The following is an 18469-nucleotide window of genomic DNA, read 5'->3' as shown; positions in this document are numbered from 1 at the left end:
AAAAACATGGCTGTAAATATGCAATGCAAAATACAACTAACGGTCAACCACAGAAGTAGATGCATTCACACTCATGTCCATAAAAGCAAGTTAACCAGACAAAATGATCTTGACTAGTTTCTATAAGATTCATAAGGAAGGAAGTACATGGGTCTCCTAAAAGAAGGAGTTTCAGAATCTATGGACTATTCCTAAAAAGGCCCTGTCCCATATGCCCTCCGCCTCAGTTCACACAGCAATGGAAGGTAAAGAATAGCCCCTCTGACAGAACTCGGTAGAGTAGGAAGGGTCACACTGTATGGCTTCAGCTAATCTGGTACAGATAAGATGTGTTGGATTGTCTTCCAGAGCCTCTGTGGCCAATGTCCCATTCTGGCTGGATATTATGGAAACTACAATCCAACACAGCTTGAGTGCTAGGATGGAGAGATTAATAAAACAATTTTTCTGATTCTATCCTATAGAGTAGGGGTTCCCAACTATGCCCTCAAGAGCCCTTAGGGCTCCGCAGGCACTTCCCAGGTGCTCTGTGGCCACTCCAGGAAAATGAAAGAAATAAAAATTGAATTAAATTAAAGAATAAGAATATATTGTTAACTACACTCCCAAACACCATTAACGTGTAAAACATAGGGTAGGCCTCTTAGGGGCTCCACCATAGAAATAAGGGCTTCATGAGTCAAAAAGGTTGGGAACCTCTGCATATAAAGGTCTAGTTCACACAACCTTTTCGAGAACAGAGGCAATGTGACATGAAATTGTCTCTTCAAGTTTGGTATGGCCAAACATACTTATGGAAGTCCACCCAAACCAAAATGTTTGGAGGGATAGCACAGCGCATCCCAGGAAACCTTCTCAGTATGCCATGACTAAAATTTCCAGAAAGTAATCTAACAGTGCCTCTTCTACATCATCAGCTTCTTGGTCAGTCAGTATTCTGGAGGAGCTGTTTATTCCCAAATAGAATTAATGATGTATCAGCATCCACTCAAAAGACTGCAGGTGTATACTCCACCTCTGCCTTCTTCTCTACAGTAACACACCTTGTTCCCATTGTTGTACATGGCCACAAGGCAGTGGAGGTGATACATGTGGCCACACTTGGCGAGCTTGCCCACCAAATCTGGCTTGATGGCTGGCTGAGGTCCTTTGTAGCCTGAAGGGGCAGAGAGGCGTTCCATGCAGATGGTACAATCCTAAATGAAGGGAGGGGGCAGGAGATGAGAGAAGAAAACAATGTTAAACAGAAGAGCAATGCACACAGATATTCAGAATGTTGCTCTGAAGGATGTCCAAGCCACAGTGGCTTGAGATCGAACCACCTTAAATGCCCTTCTTGGAAGAAATAGGATAAAAGTCTCTATAAAGTTCATCTCATATGATGCTGCCTCCTCCCACTTCAATTATTCTGTGTCATCTGCCATGATGTCTCCCAGTGCTTGCAAAAGTTTCTTCTCACGCTCCTCCCCATATAGCATGGTGGGGAACCTTTTTTTTTTTGTCCTGTGAGCCAAATTAATTCCAGGCAAGCATGTTAGGAGAGAGACACCAGCAGTGGAGCTTAGAAATGTAATTGCAAAAGCTAGCTTGCTAGCCAGCAGTATCTGGTGGCTCCAATGTCAGTGGAGCAGAGAATCTATTCTGGGTTTTACCTGAAACTTTAAAGGTGCAATCCACAGAGCTGAACCTATTTTGGAGATAGGGTTCAGTCCCTTGGATAGTGTCTTTAAAGTTCAGACTAAATTCAGAAACTCAATGACTTGGGAGACACCAGCAACTGCTGGCATTTCTATTACTTCTTTTTAAAAGTAATTCATAATGTTAATGGGTTGCTAAAATATTGCTTTCTTTTTAAGGAAAGCCACTTAAATGTACAAAAATAGCCAAACTTCCCCCAAATTCTGAAGTAAATGATACATATTATACTAAAACCTGACAATGTTAGTAGTTGCTATGTTATTTTTCAAACTAATGCTGTTGCCTTCTTGTTACCTTATTACTTCTAAGTTCCAGTTGGCAGTGGGCAGGACTAAATTCTAAAGGAGACACTAATATGTGGCTCACAGTTAATTGCCTAAGCCCCATTTGTTTAGATTGCCCCCACATACTGCAAACAGGCTTTTCTGAGGTTTCCACTGATACTTGTAGATAAGAGTATTTTTTTAAATGTCAGCATTGTGTGGAATGGTGGAGGGGAAAGCCTTATCACGGATTAGAGACCAAAAGGTACCAGGAAAAAGGACAGCTGAATGGGCATTTTCTGCAGGCCTGAAGGGAAAGAGTTTCTTCATTCCTGGTATATAATGAAGCTGAAAAATGACCAAGAAAGTTGCCTTCTACCAGACCATACTATGTACTGTGCACTGAGAGAAAGTGACCTACTTTTCACTCTCCCTCATAGGTCTTTCCACATAACTCCAACAAAGGTTCTCCTGGTTACCTCAACCTTACCTGCCCCTCCACTCAGTCTCACCTGTGCTATGATTCATCATTCACTAATTACTTGACAGTTCTGTTCTGTATAGATCACAAATCTAATAGACAGAAACTGCATCATTACTCTATTCTGGTCAATGCTCAATCCTCTGCCACTACTAGGTAAAGGTTCAATAATAACAGCAAGAGCAGTATTTACATTATACAGAATGTGAAATGCCCTTTACAAAAAAATAATAAATAAAAAAATACCTGCACTAGGATAAACAGAGCCTGCTTCAAGAAAACCTGAAATCTTACATTAAGCCCCAACAGTAAAAAAAATCTGTATTATACTGCCTGAACATGCAAAGGTATCTTGTAGCACTGTTGCGACTGAGTGAAAGGAAGGAACTGGTAGCAGGACTTTCATAGATTTGAACCTACTTCCTCAGATGCATGGCTTGAACATGGACATATATAAATAACTGGACTCACCTCATCAGGTGGATGGCGCACCTTCTGTAAGTATTTTTTCAAAACTTCTTCAGGGGTTTTACCTGGTCAGGGATAATGAAAGGGGAGAATCAGCATGTTGGAGACATAATTTCCAGGTCCACCAAGAGATTAAAAGGCAGGGCAAGAAATGATGACTGTGGAGGTGGGGGGAGGGGAGGCTTCTAGTTTAGATGTGGGGAACCACTAGCCCAGCTTCCATAGCCCCTTACTTCAACTCCCTGAACTTTTAGTCAGCATTTAGTCATGGTGACTAAAAGTTCAGGGAGTTGAAGTCTGAAACATCTACGAGTCAAAGGTTCCCTTTTTGCTAGTATAAATTATTAGAGGTTGTTAGAGGTGCGCAAGTGCACACCGGCCCAGGAGCCGCCTTCGGACTGCATCTTTTGCCATCTCCTCTGGATTCTACCGCCAGCGTTTTCCAGCCAGCGGACCAAGGGAGAAGCAGCAACACCTGGGGGAAGGCGGAGGGAGGAGCACGCCGGTGGCAGGGGCGTGTATAAAAGCCAGCTTGCTTGGTTCCCTCCTCCGTCCCGCCCCCCTTGCCTCCAAGGACTGCTGACTGTGAGCTGTGTGTTTGCCGGGCGGCTTCCTGGGTTGTCAGAGGTGCGCAATTGCGCACCGGCCCAGGAGCCGCCTTCGAACTGCATCTTCGCAGCTGTGCAGTTGCACATACATGTGACCGCGCAGGAGGCAGGAGAGGCGAACCCATGCTAGCATTAAGGCAGGGGATGATTGGTGTATCTTCCTTCTGCTATCACTGCTGTATTGTGGGGGGAGGGGGAGGGTATGGAAGTGGGAAGTGTTTTGGTTGGGGAGGCAGGGGGTAATTCCTCTGGTACAAGTGGGGCTCCTATTGGAGTAGTGTGGGGCTGGGGGAGGTATGGCGGTAGGAGAGTGGACCGGCATTACAGGGGAAGGCAAGATCGATGCTTAATATCTATCTCTCCTTCCAGTCCCTCTCCTAACCAAAGAGATCTGAGGGTCATTCCAACCATACCACAAACCCTGTCTTTGCTCCTGTGCAATGCCAGGTCCATTAAAAACAAGTCGCACATCATTTACAACCTGCTGGAGGATAACAACTGTGACCTGGCTTGCATTACTGAGACCTGGCTTGGGCCTGAAGGGGAAGCTGTGTGGGCTCAGGCCCTACCTGCCGGGTACTCAGTGAAGGACCAGACCAGGTTAGGTGGGCGGGGGGGGGGGGTGTTGCCTTGATCCATAAGAACACCTTGTCTTTATCCAGGAACCATGTTCGACAAACTTCCTATATTGAGTGTATTTACCTGACCCTGAAGGCCAGAGACAGCTTAGGGATTCTGTTGGTCTACCGGCCACCCCGTGCGCTAACAGACTCCCTTAACGAGCTGACACAGTTGGTCTCGAAGTTGGTGCTGGAGTCCCCCAGGCTTTTGGTCCTGGGGGACTTCAACATCCCCTTCGCGGCCAACCAAATTCCATCAGGTGCGGCTCGGGAGTTCATGGAAACCATGACAGCCATGGGCCTGTCACAATTGGTCACGGGGCCTACGCATTCTGCAGGTAATACACTTGATATGGTCTTTTGTACGGACATGGAAACTCCGTGGGCGGAAATAACTAATATTTCCGCCTTGTCATGGACAGATCATTTCCTGGTGGAGGCTAAAATCAAGGCATCTACCCAGATCCCACCTGGGGGTGGCGGACCTATTAGGATGGTCCACCCTCGAAGGCTGATGGAACCCAAAAGGTTCCAAGAAGCCCTAGAGGGGTATATGGTTGGAAATGACGGCGATTCTGTTGACACCCTGACCAACATCTGGGACACTGATCTCTCCAGGGTTATACACAGTATCGCTCCCAAGCGTCCTCTCAGGCCTGCTTCCAAAAAACAGCCCTGGTATATGGAAGATCTCCGGGCAAGGAAGTGCTGTGACGTCTAGAGCGTGACTGGCGTAGACACCAGCGCTTACCCGACAAGGCTCTCCTGGCCCTCCTGTTGGAGGACTATGGAGAGGCGATAGATGCAGCTAAGAATTCATTCTTTGCTGCACGTATTGCGTCCGCGGAGTCGCGTCCAGCAGAGCTGTTCAGGGAGTGAGGGAGCTTACTCAGCTCCCCCCTGCCCCGAACCTTATTTTAGAACCATCTAAGGCCTGCTGTGACCAATTTAACAACTTCTTTGCGGATAAAATCTCTCGGATAAGGGCTGATCTTGATGCTAGTATTAGTGCAGATACCAGAGTAGAGGTCTCCAGATCGTCCGTGGACTCGATTGTACTGGATCATTTTGAGTCTGTTAGTACCGAGGATGTGGACAAGATCCTTAGAAGTGTTAGGAAGACAACCTGCTCCCTCGATCCCTGTCCCTCATGGCTAGCGGCTCAGGGGGGAACGGTAGTAACTTCTATGTTACACCGTATAATTAATACATCATTGAGGGATGGGCAATTTCCATCTAGCTTAAAATTGGCCACAGTAAAACCTTTGCTGAAAAAGCCCTCCCTCGACCCCCTGATGCATAACAATTATTGGCCAGTATCACTATTGCCATTTTTAGGGAAGGTGATCGAGAGGGCGGTTGCAATCCAGCTTCAATCGATCTTGGATGAGACGGATTATCTTGACCCATTTCAAACCAGCTTTCGGGCGGGCTACGGGGTTGAGACTGCCATGTTTCCTTGGTCGATGATCTCCGTCTGGGCATGGACAGGGGTAGCGTGTCCCTGTTAGTGCTGTTGGACATCTCGGTGGCTTTCGATACCATTGACCATAGTATCCTTCTGGAATGCCTGAGAGAGTTGGGAATCGGGGGCACTGCACTCCAGTGGTTCCATTCCTACCTCTTGGGAAGGTTCCAGATTGTGCAGCTGGGGGACATGTGCTCCGATAAGAGGGCCCTTACTTACGGTGTCCCTCAAGGAGCCATTCTGTCCCCCATGCTTTTTAACATCTACATGAAACCTCTGGGAGAGATCATCCGGAGACATGGGGTGCGGGGTTATCAGTACGCTGATGACACCCAAATAATTTTCTCTATGTCTCCGACTGACTCAGTGACCAGGGATGGCATCTCTCCTCTCGTTGCCTGTCTGGAGTCGGTAATGGGCTGGATGAGGGAAAACAGACTCAGTTTGAATCCAGAGAAAATGGAAGTGCTCGTGATAGGTTCTCCGGGCCTGGGGATGAACAGGTTGCTCACCTGTAACTGTGTTTCTTCGAGTGGTCATCTGCAAATTCACACAAATGGGTTTATTCTGCGCCTGCGCAGCAATCCTCGGAAACTTCTAGAATCTCTAGGCAGAAAGTAATGTATCTTTCTGCAACATTTTGGCGGTAGCTCCGCCCACCCATATATAAGGCCCCTGGTGGCCCGCTCCTCTTCAGTTCCGAATGAGCCGCTAATCAGCGCGGCAACAAGCGTTGTCAAATGAGCAGACACTGAGGGGATGGATGGGCGGGTTTGTGTGAATTCGCAGATGACCACTCGAAGAAACACAGTTACAGGTGAGCAACCTGTTCTTCTTCTTCGTGGTCTCTGCGAATCACACAAATGGGTTAGACTAGCGAGCTATAGTCAGTGGAGGAGGGAGTGTCAGTAACCAATAAATCACATAATCAATAAAGTATGTAAACCAAACAACTGTGTTATTTATTAACAGTGCAACAGGTCTATTGTATGGCAGAGAGTAACACTGCCCTCCCAAAGGCTGCATCGTGCCTGGCCCTTGCATCCAGCCTGTAATGTCTAATGAATGTCAATGGTTGGGACCAGACAGCTGCCTTGCACACATCCTCAAGGGGAATCCCCGTCAAAAAGGCTGAGGATGCAGCTACCGCCCTAGTTGCATGGGCTCTAACCCGACCTGGTAGAGGCTTTCCATCCATCCTTAAGGCACACAGTTCACCAGCCCGGCGGGCTGATGTGATGGCTACCAGGAAGGCCGTTTTCCAGGTCAGAAGTCTTAGGTCCGTGGTAGCTAAGGGCTCGAAGGGCTTGGATACCAAATGTGCCAGGACGGTATCTAGACTCCACTGTGGCATAGGGTCTAGAATCGGTGGGTGCAAATTATTGAATCCTTTAAGGAACCTTTTTATGAGAGGGTCCCCAAAGAGAGAAGGTTTGTCCTGAAACAGGTAGTGAGATGAAATAGCAGACAGGTAGCACTTGATAGAACTCAAGGAGAGACCTGCACCTGCTAAAGTCATGAGGAAGTCCAGGACTACAGGGATGGAGACATGGGATGGTGGAACATCCTTTGTTTGTAGAAAGGTTAGGAACCTATCCCATTTGTAGGCATAGGACCTCTATGTGGACGGTCTCTGTGCTGCCTTGATGATATCCTGTACACCAAGTGGAAGTGTCCTCAGGATCGAATCCTCCATGCTACCAATGGGAGAGATTCCATCTCGAGATGGTGGACTTGCCCACCGTGGAGCGAGAACAGGTCAGGCCAGTGTTCCAAGCGGAGATGATGCTGTGCTTGTTGTAGGAGCGGAGCAAACCAAGGCTGTCTGGGCCACCACGGAGTTATCAGGATTGCGTCCGTGTGGTCGGCCCATATCTTCGAGAGGACCCGTGTGATCAGAGGAAACGGAGGAAAGGCGTAGAGGAGGCCTTGAGTCCATTTGAACTGGAAGGCATCCCCTTCCGACTTTGGGTCTCTGTACCGTGAGCAAAATCTTGCGGTGTGGGTGTTTAGCCGGGAGGCAAACAGATCGAGGAGGGGAGTTCCCCAACGATTGAAGAGTTGGGTGGCAACCTCTGGATGTAGTCTCCACTCGTGGCAAGTGGAGGATGACAGCAGAGTCCTCGACTTCGTACCTCCTTGTTTGTTGAGGTAGTACATAACGGTGGTGTTGTTGGTGAGGAGGAGCACCACCTTGCCTGTGAGGACTGACTGAAAGGCTCTGAGTGCTTTTTTGACCGCAAGCATCTCTAGAACGTTGATGTGAAGAGTAGCCTCCGCCGGTGACCATTTGTCCTTTATTGTAAGGTCCCGCGTGTGGGCGCCCCATCCTTGCAGGGAGGCGTCCGTTGTTAGAGAGAGGTCTGGCTGAGGGGGTAAAAACAGCATCCCGACACAGACGTTGCCGGATTGGAGCCACCATCATAAGGACCTCTGTACCATCCTCGGGATGGTGAGCAGCTTGGTAGGCGTGTCTCGGACGGGGTCGAACACGGAGAGGAACCAAGATTGAATGGGTCTGAGGCGCAGTCTGGCCCAGGGTGTGATGAAGGTGGTGGATGCCAGGTGTCCCATGGCGACCTGCACTGCACGGGCCCGAAGGCGCCTTTGGCGAAGGCAGGGATGCAGGGATGTACAGAGGGCTTGGAACCTTGACTGTGGAAGGTATGCCTTCATCTGTACAGAGTCCAGCGTTGTTCCTATAAAGTCTATTTGCTTGGTAGGAGTCAAGTTGGACTTGTCGAGGTTGACCTGTAGTCCTAGTGCTTGCAGTAGTGATAGGGCAAATTCCAGTTGCTTGAGAAGAGTGTCCTTTGAGGATGCTGTGAAGAGCCAGTCGTCTAGGTATGGGAAAACTGTTATTCCCCTTTGACGCAGGTATGCCACCACCGGTGCCATGCACTTGGTGAAAACCCTTGGGGCTGTTGAAAGGCCGAAGGGAAGGACCTTGTACTGATAGGCCTGGTGGCTGACAGCGAAGGCGAGGAACCTGTGGTGGTCCTCCAGGATCGCGATGTGGAAATAGGCATCCTTCAGGTCCAGCGTCGCGAACCAGTAGCCCTCCTGTAGGAGTGGTAAGATAGAAGCAAGGGTTACCATCCTGAACTTCTTATAAACAATAAAGTCATTGAGGGCCCGAAGATCCATTATGGGTCTAAGGCCAGAGTCTTTCTTCGGTACAGTGAAGTATCTGGAAAAGAAGCAGCGCTTGAACTCAGGGGGGGAGACGGGTTCAATAGCGCCTTTGTCTAGAAGAGTGCGCACTTCGTCGAGAAGGGTGTCCGAGGGGACGGTTGAAACAAAGGCTCCAGTTGGTGGGAGCTCAGAGAACTCTAGGGCATAGCCCCTGCGGACGATGTTAAGTGCCCAAATGTCCGTAGTAATGGCGGCCCAGGTGTTAAAAAAGGGGCTCAATCTGTTGGAGGTGACGAGGTGCGCAGGGGCACATCAGAATCTTTTCCTTCCTCTGCCATCATTCTTCCTGTAACCCTGCTGGTATCTGGGTTGGGAAGACTGGCGCTTGTCAGCTGGTGGGGCAGGCGACCGGGAGGACCGGCCTTGAGGCTGAGTGTCCTGATGATAGGGACGGTCTTGGGGCTGGAAGCGGTACTGGCCACCTGGTTGCCAAGGGCGCTGACTAGGGTACCTCTGGCGTGAGGACTTGGAGGCAGTAGATGACATACTGTGCTTTCTGGCCGCGGTCTTCATCCTATAACGGAAGCTGAGCTTCTCGTCCGTGTCCCAGTGGAACAAGCCCAAGTTGTCGAAAGGCATGTCCTCTATCGCTGCCTTGGCTTGCGGGGTGAGATCCGAAGATCGGAGCCATGCATAACATCGGAGAGCTATGGAACCAGAGAGGATCTTCGACGCACAGTCCGTCGAGTGTCTGGCGGAGATGATCTGCTGTCCGCCTATCAGGTGGATCTCATTCCTGAGTGCAGACATCATGCGCCTTCTGTCATCTGGCAGGTCAGCGATGGTAGGGTCCATCTTTTCCACAAGGTACTGCACGTAAGCTCCCATGCAGGCCGCGTAGTTGGCCACCTTTAAGTCCAGGGCCGCTGAGGCATAAAACTTCTTGGCCAATCCGTCCAGCTTCTTACTGTCCTTGTCAATTGGGGAGGACGAGAACTTTGGAGCAAAGGTGGACTGGGCTTCTTCCACTATAGCAGAGTTCAGCTTAGGGTGGTTGGAGAGCCAAGATGGAGCAGAAGGAGTGACCCGATAGAGGTTTTCGATCCTACAGGACGTGGACGGGATGGTGGCCGGTGCGTCCCATGAACGCTTAGCAATCTTCTCCAGTGACGGCAGATATGCTAAGGCCGGTGGAGCTGGGGCGGAACCTTGGATCCTCCTCTCCACAGGATCGAGGGCATCATCCTCTGGATGGGTCACTTCTAGCTTCAGGGCATCTGCCATCCGGATAACCCTGTCAGCGAAGGACCTAACGTCGTCCGTGGCCGACGGGACTGCCGGTCCCTCCGGGACAAACAGAGCATCATCTTCATCAGAGAGTGGTGATGCGGAACGCGGGGACCTAGACCTGGACCTTGAGGGCGATCTGCTGCGCCTTCTGGGCGAAGGGTCGGTGATGCCCAAATCCCCCAGCCCGTGAGAAGTACCAGTCTGATGATGGTCCTGTGAGTGGGCCCGGATGTTGCGTCGTAGGCGGGACGGGTCCACGGGGATCAGGTACTGACCCGTACGGTGGTCGAACACCAGGTCCGGAAAGGCATCGAACAGGTCCTGGTCGCGCTCTGTGGAGTCTGGACGGCCTGATTTCAAGGCAGTGTCCGCCTCGGCTCCCAGTACGGCTTGATCCTTCCTTGGGGGGGAGCGAGGACGCTCTCTATCCCGTGGTTGGACTTGTGGCCTTGCCTCAGGGGAAGGAGAACGAGTTCTGATCCTCTGAGGAGACAAGGGGGCATCAGAGTCGTGGAGCTCCCCTTCAGACTCGGAGTCCACATCAACAATCTGCAGGGCGTCAGCCGGTGCAGACAGATGGCTAGCGAGCAGGACTCTGGGCTCCAGAGGCACCATCCGGGAGGCAATCGGTACAGGAGTCGGGGTCTTCGATGACTCGGTGACCGGAGATGTAGACGGTACCGGCCTCGACTCGGTCGGAGGCACTGAGACCGTGCTCGGAGGTCCCTTGCGACGGCTCTTAGCGAGCGGTGATGACGAGCGAGCCCGCTTCTTGTCCGCGTGTTTGTCCCCTTTTTTCTTGGGGGCTTTGGGGGCGTCCGCATCCCGAGAAGCTCCGGAGCCGCCAGGCTGGCTCAAGACCTTTTCGTAGAGCATGGCCTTGAGTGTCCTGTCCCTATTTTTGAGGGCCTGGGCAGACGTCGCCTTACAGTGGGGCAGTTGCCTGGAATGTGAGACTCCCCCAGGCAGAGGACACATCTCTCGTGGCCATCGGCCCTGGAGATTTTCACCCCGCACTTAGTGCACTGCTTGAACGAGGCCATGGTAAGCAAGTCCGTTACCGGTCCATAGGTCAAGCCGTAAGGTCAGAGGAAAGTCAAGCCGATTAGGGAGAGTCCGAAGAATGGTCAAGTGAAAGTCCGAAGGTCAAGCCGAGATTCCAATATGAAGAGCAAGCAATAACGCTAGCGAAGTTCCTCGAGCTGCTTAGCGCGGCGGAATGAAGGAACTGAAGAGGAGCGGGCCACCAGGGGCCTTATATATGGGTGGGCGCAGCTACCGCCAAAAAGTTGCAGAAAGATACATTACTTTCTGCCTAGAGATTCTAGAAGTTTCCGAGGATTGCTGCGCAGGCGCAGAATAAACCCATTTGTGTGATTCGCAGAGACCACGAAGAAGAAGGCGGTGTTTCCACCTGTCCTGAACAGGATCACGCTTCCCGTGAAGGACTCTGTTCGCAGTCTGGGGGTGCTCCTTGACTCGTCGCTCCACCTTACACCACAGGTGGATGCGACGGTCAGGAGCACATGTTATCAGCTTCAGTTGATACGCCAGCTGTGTCCCTACTTGGGCTGGGAGGACCTTGAAACGGTAGTACATGCACTGGTAACCTCTCGTTTGGATTTCTGCAATGCGCTCTACATGGGGCAACCCTTGTACCTTACCCGGAAGCTGCAATTGGTGCAAAATATGGCGGCAAGACTGGTCACTGGTACTTCCAGGACCAGTCATATAACACCGGTCCTTAAAGACCTCCACTGGCTGCCTATTCGCTTCCGGGCGCAATACAAGGTGTTGGTTATTACTTATAAAGCCCTAACTGGCTTGAGCCCAGGGTACTTGGAGGACCGCCTCTCTCCATACAATCCGCCTCGCACACTCAGGTCAGCCGGGAAGCAATTGTTAAGGGTTCCAGAGGCTAGGTATGCCATCACTACTCAGAGAGCCTTTTCTATCTCTGCCCCCAAGCTCTGGAACTCGCTTCCCGGCGAGCTCTGCTCGGCCGCCTCGCTGGACCAGTTCAAGAAGGGGCTGAAGACACACTTGTTCCAGCAGGCATACCCCTGACCCCTGAAGTACTCCCCCCCTCCCCTCTCAGCAGCATTGGAAGCTGGCTTGAGATTTTTTGGGTGACGATGTAATTGTGTTTTATCTTGTCGATTTTAACTGTATGTGGATGTTTTTAACTATGTTGTTAAACCGCCTTGATCCTTGGAAAGGCGGTACAGTGGTACCTCGGGATACGAATTACCCAGGTTACGAATTTTTCGGGATACGAATAAATCCCATAGGGATTTATTGTTTCGGGTTACGAAGGTTTTTTCGGGTTACGAAAAAACTCCGGCGCTGTTTAAATGGAGCCGCGGCAGAGCCGCGGCTTTTTTCCCCATTAGCGCCTATGGCAATTCGGGTTACGAAGGTTTTTCGGGTTACGAAATTAGCCGCGGAACGAATTAATTTCGTAACCCGAGGCACCACTGTATATAAATAAAATTTTATTATTATTATTATTTAATATTTTGTTTGACATCCTTGTTTATTTTTATGATATCACTGCTTCTATCGTATTATTGCTGTTTTGATTGTACTGTTGTTGTCTGGCATTTTACTGTATTTTACAATTGGTTGTAGCTGTTGTTAGCCAACTTCAATGGTGTGTGAGGATTAACAGGGTGGGACAGAAGTGCTCTATCTGCATTCCCCCCCACCCATATATAAACATATAAATAACCAGGACTTTGAATTGTGCCTGGAAACAGACCTTTAGCCAGAGATGCTGTCATATCAAAGAAATAACCCCCCCCCCACCCCCCATAACTAGTAACTAACTACTGACAGATAGTCCAGGTGCAACGTTCTAGACCAGCTAAAGTTTTTAAACATTTAGCAAAGGCAGCCCCACATAGGTAATTATACAGTAGTCCAAATGGATGCAACTAAGGCACATGTCAACATGCTCAGATCAGACATTTCCAGGTAGCATGCTTCAGATGGCATCATGGCAGCAGATGTAGATTTTGACCCAGCAGCAGTTGCTGCCTGTTACGACATCAGCAGGGACCTGCTGTGAGTTAACAGCTGTACTAGCAGACTGTTATGAGTTAACAGCTGTACTAGCAGACTCAGTACTGGAGATGTAACCTCCCCATGACCAAACAGCAGCAGTTACCCACACAAACAAATACAAAATACAGCACTGTATGATGGTCCAACAGCAGCTGGAATAGGAGCAGTAAACAAGGAAAGCAGCACTTCTCTGAAATGGTACTACCTTTGAAGTGCAATTGAAACAGCCTAGGCAGGCACTATAGTCTAGGTTCTCTCGATGCAAAAGTATATTGGAAATAACAGTTCAATATGAGATGCAAGAGCAGCCTGTGTGTGCATGGTTCACCATATCTGACCTTGAGCTACTGGACTGAGAAGAGAAGATGGAAGAGTAGCCTCTGCCACCAGCAGAACCACAGCACACATTTTGAATCACATTCATAATCTTTTATGGGTTCATACCCACAGGGGACCTCCTGACACAAACTTCCCAAAAGAATGCCCTCCTCTTCCCCTCCCATGTCAGCTTTCAAAGATAAATTACCTTCCTTCTGCTTGGTTGCCAACTGCTGCAAGCCCCACTTGCCTACTTTCCCTGGTGCAGTTCTCTAAAGGGTGCTTCTATGTGTCTCTCTTTATGCAAATCCATACTTTCCAAAGAGAAATGCATGTTTGCACACATTGGGAGGGGGGTGCTTTGGGTGTGACTTTTGTTAAATTGTGTCCCCAAATATATAATTTTTAGAAATTGGAGGAGGCAGGGTCCAGCAGGCTTTGAGGGAGAGCTTCAGGAGCTGCAAAAGCGAGGTTCAGGATAAGTAACACTGATTTCTCCCTCTAAAGACTTCTAACTACCTAGAATGCCTCTGTTTTGCTGAAATAACTCCCCCACTCCATAAAACTCTTATATTGTTTTAAAGAGGAGAGTGCAGCAGTTGTCGTGGTGGCTGGGAGATATAGGGAATTATTCTTTGTACTCTGTGGCTCTATCTATGGCTTTTACCTCAATCACACCTGCCCCATGTCTTGCTAGTTTCCAATAACCAGTATTCTCCATGGACTACCATAAGGTTCATGCCTGGTTCAATCTCCACAGCAAGCCATATCCATTTCAGCAGCCAGCTAAAATTATTGTTCAGGGAAGCAAAGCTTATAAAAGGTAGAACTTCTTTTCTAAAAGACCAAAGTACTCCCATTTTAACAAAACACCTATGGGCTTCAATGTTACATCCTATGTAGTACTCATAGGAATCCTTATGTAGCTCATTGGAATCCTTATGTAGTCAAATCAGCCCTACCCATACACAAAAAGAAGACATCTGCAGACTTAAGAGTATCCCAATTTTACAGAAATTCAAAAAAATGTTGTGGGGAGTTGGTAGTGAAACTGCTCAGGCTTCTGGCATCTCCTACTACCAGGCTCAACGGATGTGTGGATTATTATCTGTCAAGCAGAAGTGAAATATTGTAAAAAATGGACAATTACAAAAGGGAAGAGAACTATACCAGACCAGTAGTATAGTACAGGCTATGGCTGGGTTGCGAAATTATGAGGGGGTGGAGGATGTGTTTAAGTCAACAGCAGGGAGCATGTGTTAGGTAATGTAACAGATGGGAATCATCCAGGAGAGATTTGTGGAAGAACACTGGTTGGATATCTGCCATTGTCTCTGGCTATCAACGGATGCAGCCGCATACTGGTATGAACAGAAAAGTAGGAGTGGGGAGGAAACAGTAAAATCAGTCTTTTTCAAACAATAACTGGACAAAGAGGTAAAGCAGACCATGAAACAAATAGAGAGAAATGTAAAAAAGAAAAGCCTATTAGCTATTATCTACAAACACAGGAATGTCTCGTGTGATCCACAGAGCCAAAAGCCATCGCAGGATTTTTGAGCAGACAAGTTTTTGGTTACCACAAGCCATAGTTTGGCATGATGTTATTTTCTGCAATTCACCTGCTTTCTGCTTCTGTGATTCTGCAATCTGTGAAGACTGATATGCGAGCGGCTGATAATGTTGATAAGAGCTGATAAAAATTATAAAGGCTGATATAAAAAAAAAAGACATTGTAGAGTTTCTGTCATGCCCTTTTGCCACGCTCAAGTAGTATGCTTCTAGAAATGCTGGAGAGAGGTGCAGGAGAAACATTTCCTATTCTCACCTTTCTTGGCCTGCTTCTTGGTGGTCTTGCGGCAAGTACTGGAGATCCCAGGGATAGGTTTGATTTCACTCTTGCTGACTGGAGGGGGATGCAGAACCAGCTTTGGAGGTCGAGTGAGGCAAACAGGCAGCCCTGCGGCACTCATGAGGATCCCTGTGATTCCTGAGTGGAATTAGGAGGAAGGTCATTTGAGATACCAATCCCTCAAACCCAAACAGAAGTTCCAAATACTACATGTCTATAATGGACAGCCTTCCTTCTTCATCCATGTGCCTCATGTCAAAATTCTCATTAACAGACACCCTCATGCACACCTGATCCTGCAGACAAAATCCTCCAACTGATTTTGTCTGCAGGACTTCACAGACTTTTCACATGTGGAGGCCTGAAGCCTGGGACTATAGTTCAACTGCAAGAGTTTTCCCTTTCAGCTGCTTACAAAATGCCACAAAGTAAAGGGCAAACCACAAAGGAAAGCCAAGTCACCCCACCTCAATCTGGAATGTTCTAGTTGTGTTGGACTACAATAGCCATGTTGTTTTGGGGATAATGGAAGTTGCAGCCCAACACATAAAGAGGGCATCAAGTTGGGGAGGTTGACCTAAACAACTGTTATTCCACACAAACATACACACACAGTCAAACTTTAAAAATGTGTATAATGATTATTCATCTTTTTTTTAACATGGATAACAATCAACAGGGGGGCTTGAACTACAGTGAGAACATACACTGTGATAGCAATGTACAGAAGCCTTTCCCCAAACTAACTGTAGCGAAAAGGCAGATTAGCCTGGTATAGGATGCTGGCTGGGGAAGGTTGAAAATTCTGTTGTGGCAGTTGGAATTTCAGGCCCGTTACAAACGGGCACTTTAGTACGCGCAGAGCGCGTACTAGGGTTAGAAAGGGGCGGTACTTCTGCACCCCCCTAACCCTAGTGCACACTCCGCACGCACAAAATGGCGGCGGCCGTTCCACACGGCCGCCGCCATGAGGACGTCACGACCGCGCCGCCTCTATACGGGGCGGCGCAGACGTGATGTCCTCGCTCCACGCCAGGGCGCTTAGTGCGCCCTTAGCGCGGAGCAGGAAGGAGCTCCGTTTCAGAGCTCCTTCCTGGTTTGGTCCGCTGGGTGCAGCCTTCACACGGCTGCACCCAGCAGACCAAAGGAGAAAGGGGCCAAGCGGCTCCTTTCTCCTCCTCCCCACCGCTGGGGCTTGAAGCCCCAATGACACCCCTTTCCAGGCTGCGGGGAAGCGGCGTTTTTGCCCACTTCCCCGCAGCCTGAAAGCTGCAGATCGGGGCCGCCGTTCTGGCCACTGAGGCCCCAATACACCGGGGAAAGGGGCGGGTACAGCCCGCCCCAAATGGGCGGTCTGTAACCCGCCTCAGTTAGGATTTAAACTCCAGAGAGAGAGAGGGCTCTGCTGAGTCCAGAGAAGGACATAGGTTTTGTTAGTTCCAGAGGGAACTGTGGTTAAAGTCTAGAGTGAGGGACTTTTAACGAAATAGTTATTCCAAGTGAAGGAGTTAATATAGTTAGCCTGAGTGGCAATACTATTTGCTTGTGGGCTAGGAATATAAGCAGGAAAGGACAGTGTGAGTGTCCTTTAGAAATAGTAATGTTGGCCCCATACAGACAGGCCAAAATAAAGCTGCTTCGGGTCACTTTGGAGGTATGCTCTTTAAATGATGCATGCCTCCTAAAAGTCCAGAAGCTGCACCAAAGCTGCGTGGCTTTGGTGCGGCTTCTGGCCTCTTAGAACGCAAACCTCCAAAGTGACCCGAAGCAGCTTTATTTTGGCCTGTCTGTATGGGGCTATTGATACTCTGTGGACTGTTGAAGATTTGTAATAAAGTTAACATTCAAAAAGTCATTTTTCCAACTATACTAAATAACACAAGTGCCTGAGCTAATAACTGTTTATTTTGAAACTATTTGAGTAACATCTGTTTGAAACACCTGTTCAATAAAGTTTTGATTCTATTTTAATGAATCACACCCACGTTACCATCATCATTAATATATAGTAATTTGAAACAGAGCGTTTATTAAGGTGCCTGCCTTAGTTTGGGGACCCACCACCACTTAATATTGTGGTGACAGTCATATTAAGGAGAGTGTACCGTTCATCTCATTTCACATAAATCTGGTGGCAGTGGTGGAATACAAAACCCATAGGGATGTGACATTAGAAAGTTAGTTGGGTGAGTTGGAGGCATAATTCTCCAGATGCCCAGTTGCATTGGGACTACAATTCCCACTATCTTCCCTAGCCAGAAAGATGCCTATCTCTACCCAGCTTTACATATTCTTTCCACATCTTGAATGAGCTACAAGACATTTCTTTCCCACATCACTGTGCTCTTAAAAGGTCTCTCAAAATGTTTCAGAACTGATTACATGCCCCCATGTGTCCCTTATACTGTATATGCCATATGACAATTATGAGTCATTCATGACTGTTCTGGTTGCACAGTGATTTTGCTCCTTTTACCTGCCAGTGCTGGATTGACTGGGCTTGAGCCATTGAGGTTTTTCACAGGAACTGTAGGGACCCTGGGAAGAAAGAATGAAGAGGTATTATAAAAGGCTGTGGAGCAATTCTGCATCACTGCAAAGCAGAGACTATGTTGAGAACCACGGAAAACATGGAACAAGATTACACTTCAAAGGACACTTCAGAATCTCTCTGAAGAATAGAGCTGAGGCACTGTGGGAGCCAGGAAGCTGGTGCATTACATCTCTGTAGATACCACACTCAGCAGGTGGGTAGCTCCCTTGCAGTTTCTTGATTCCCAGAGTAGTTTCTGTTAGGACCCTGAAAGTGATAAAAAGCAGTGTGTTCCTGCTAAACTAGACTGACAGGTTACAAACTAGCCTTGGGCTGCTAAAAGCCTGAGGCACAAAGACACTCCCTGGCTGAACAAGGAGACCCAGTTGGGAGAGGCACATTAAATATCTGAAAGAAAGAAGGGTGTGTGGCACAGACAAGAGGACTGTTTAGGTGGAAAGGCAAGTCTGTGGTTGTGACAGACATGACTGCCTGAAGGTGTGTAGGGGTGTGCGTGTGCATGTATGTATGTATGTGTGTAGTACAGCGTGGGTGTGCATGGGAAGAGAGTCAGGTGTATTACTGGGTGTGTTCTTCCAACAACTTTTTTCTGCTTTTCTGCATGACAGATAGGATTAACCTCATGACTGACTAGCCAGTAACTGAAAG

The 18469-nt window shown here is 48.6% G+C and overlaps 1 protein-coding gene across 2 annotated transcripts in view; it reads right to left on the bottom strand.

Annotated features, from left to right (window-relative positions):
- DTX4 (deltex E3 ubiquitin ligase 4) overlaps nt 1-18469 on the bottom strand; it is a 53782-nt gene that overhangs the window by 8375 nt on the left and 26938 nt on the right. For both annotated transcript variants that reach the window (XM_042472717.1, XM_042472727.1), the window contains exons 3-6: nt 17744-17805; nt 15244-15405; nt 2914-2975; nt 1044-1196 (exon numbers count right to left, since the gene is read on the bottom strand). In XM_042472717.1, coding sequence (XP_042328651.1) covers nt 1044-1196; nt 2914-2975; nt 15244-15405; nt 17744-17805 — 439 coding nt within the window. The remainder of the gene's footprint in view (nt 1-1043; nt 1197-2913; nt 2976-15243; nt 15406-17743; nt 17806-18469) is intronic.

The sequence above is a fragment of the Sceloporus undulatus genome, chromosome 1 (assembly GCF_019175285.1).
Source record: "Sceloporus undulatus isolate JIND9_A2432 ecotype Alabama chromosome 1, SceUnd_v1.1, whole genome shotgun sequence".
NCBI classification, from domain to species: Eukaryota; Metazoa; Chordata; class Lepidosauria; order Squamata; family Phrynosomatidae; genus Sceloporus; species Sceloporus undulatus.
Note: the sequence above shows the minus strand (reverse complement) of the source record. Positions and strands in the feature narration are given on the sequence as shown.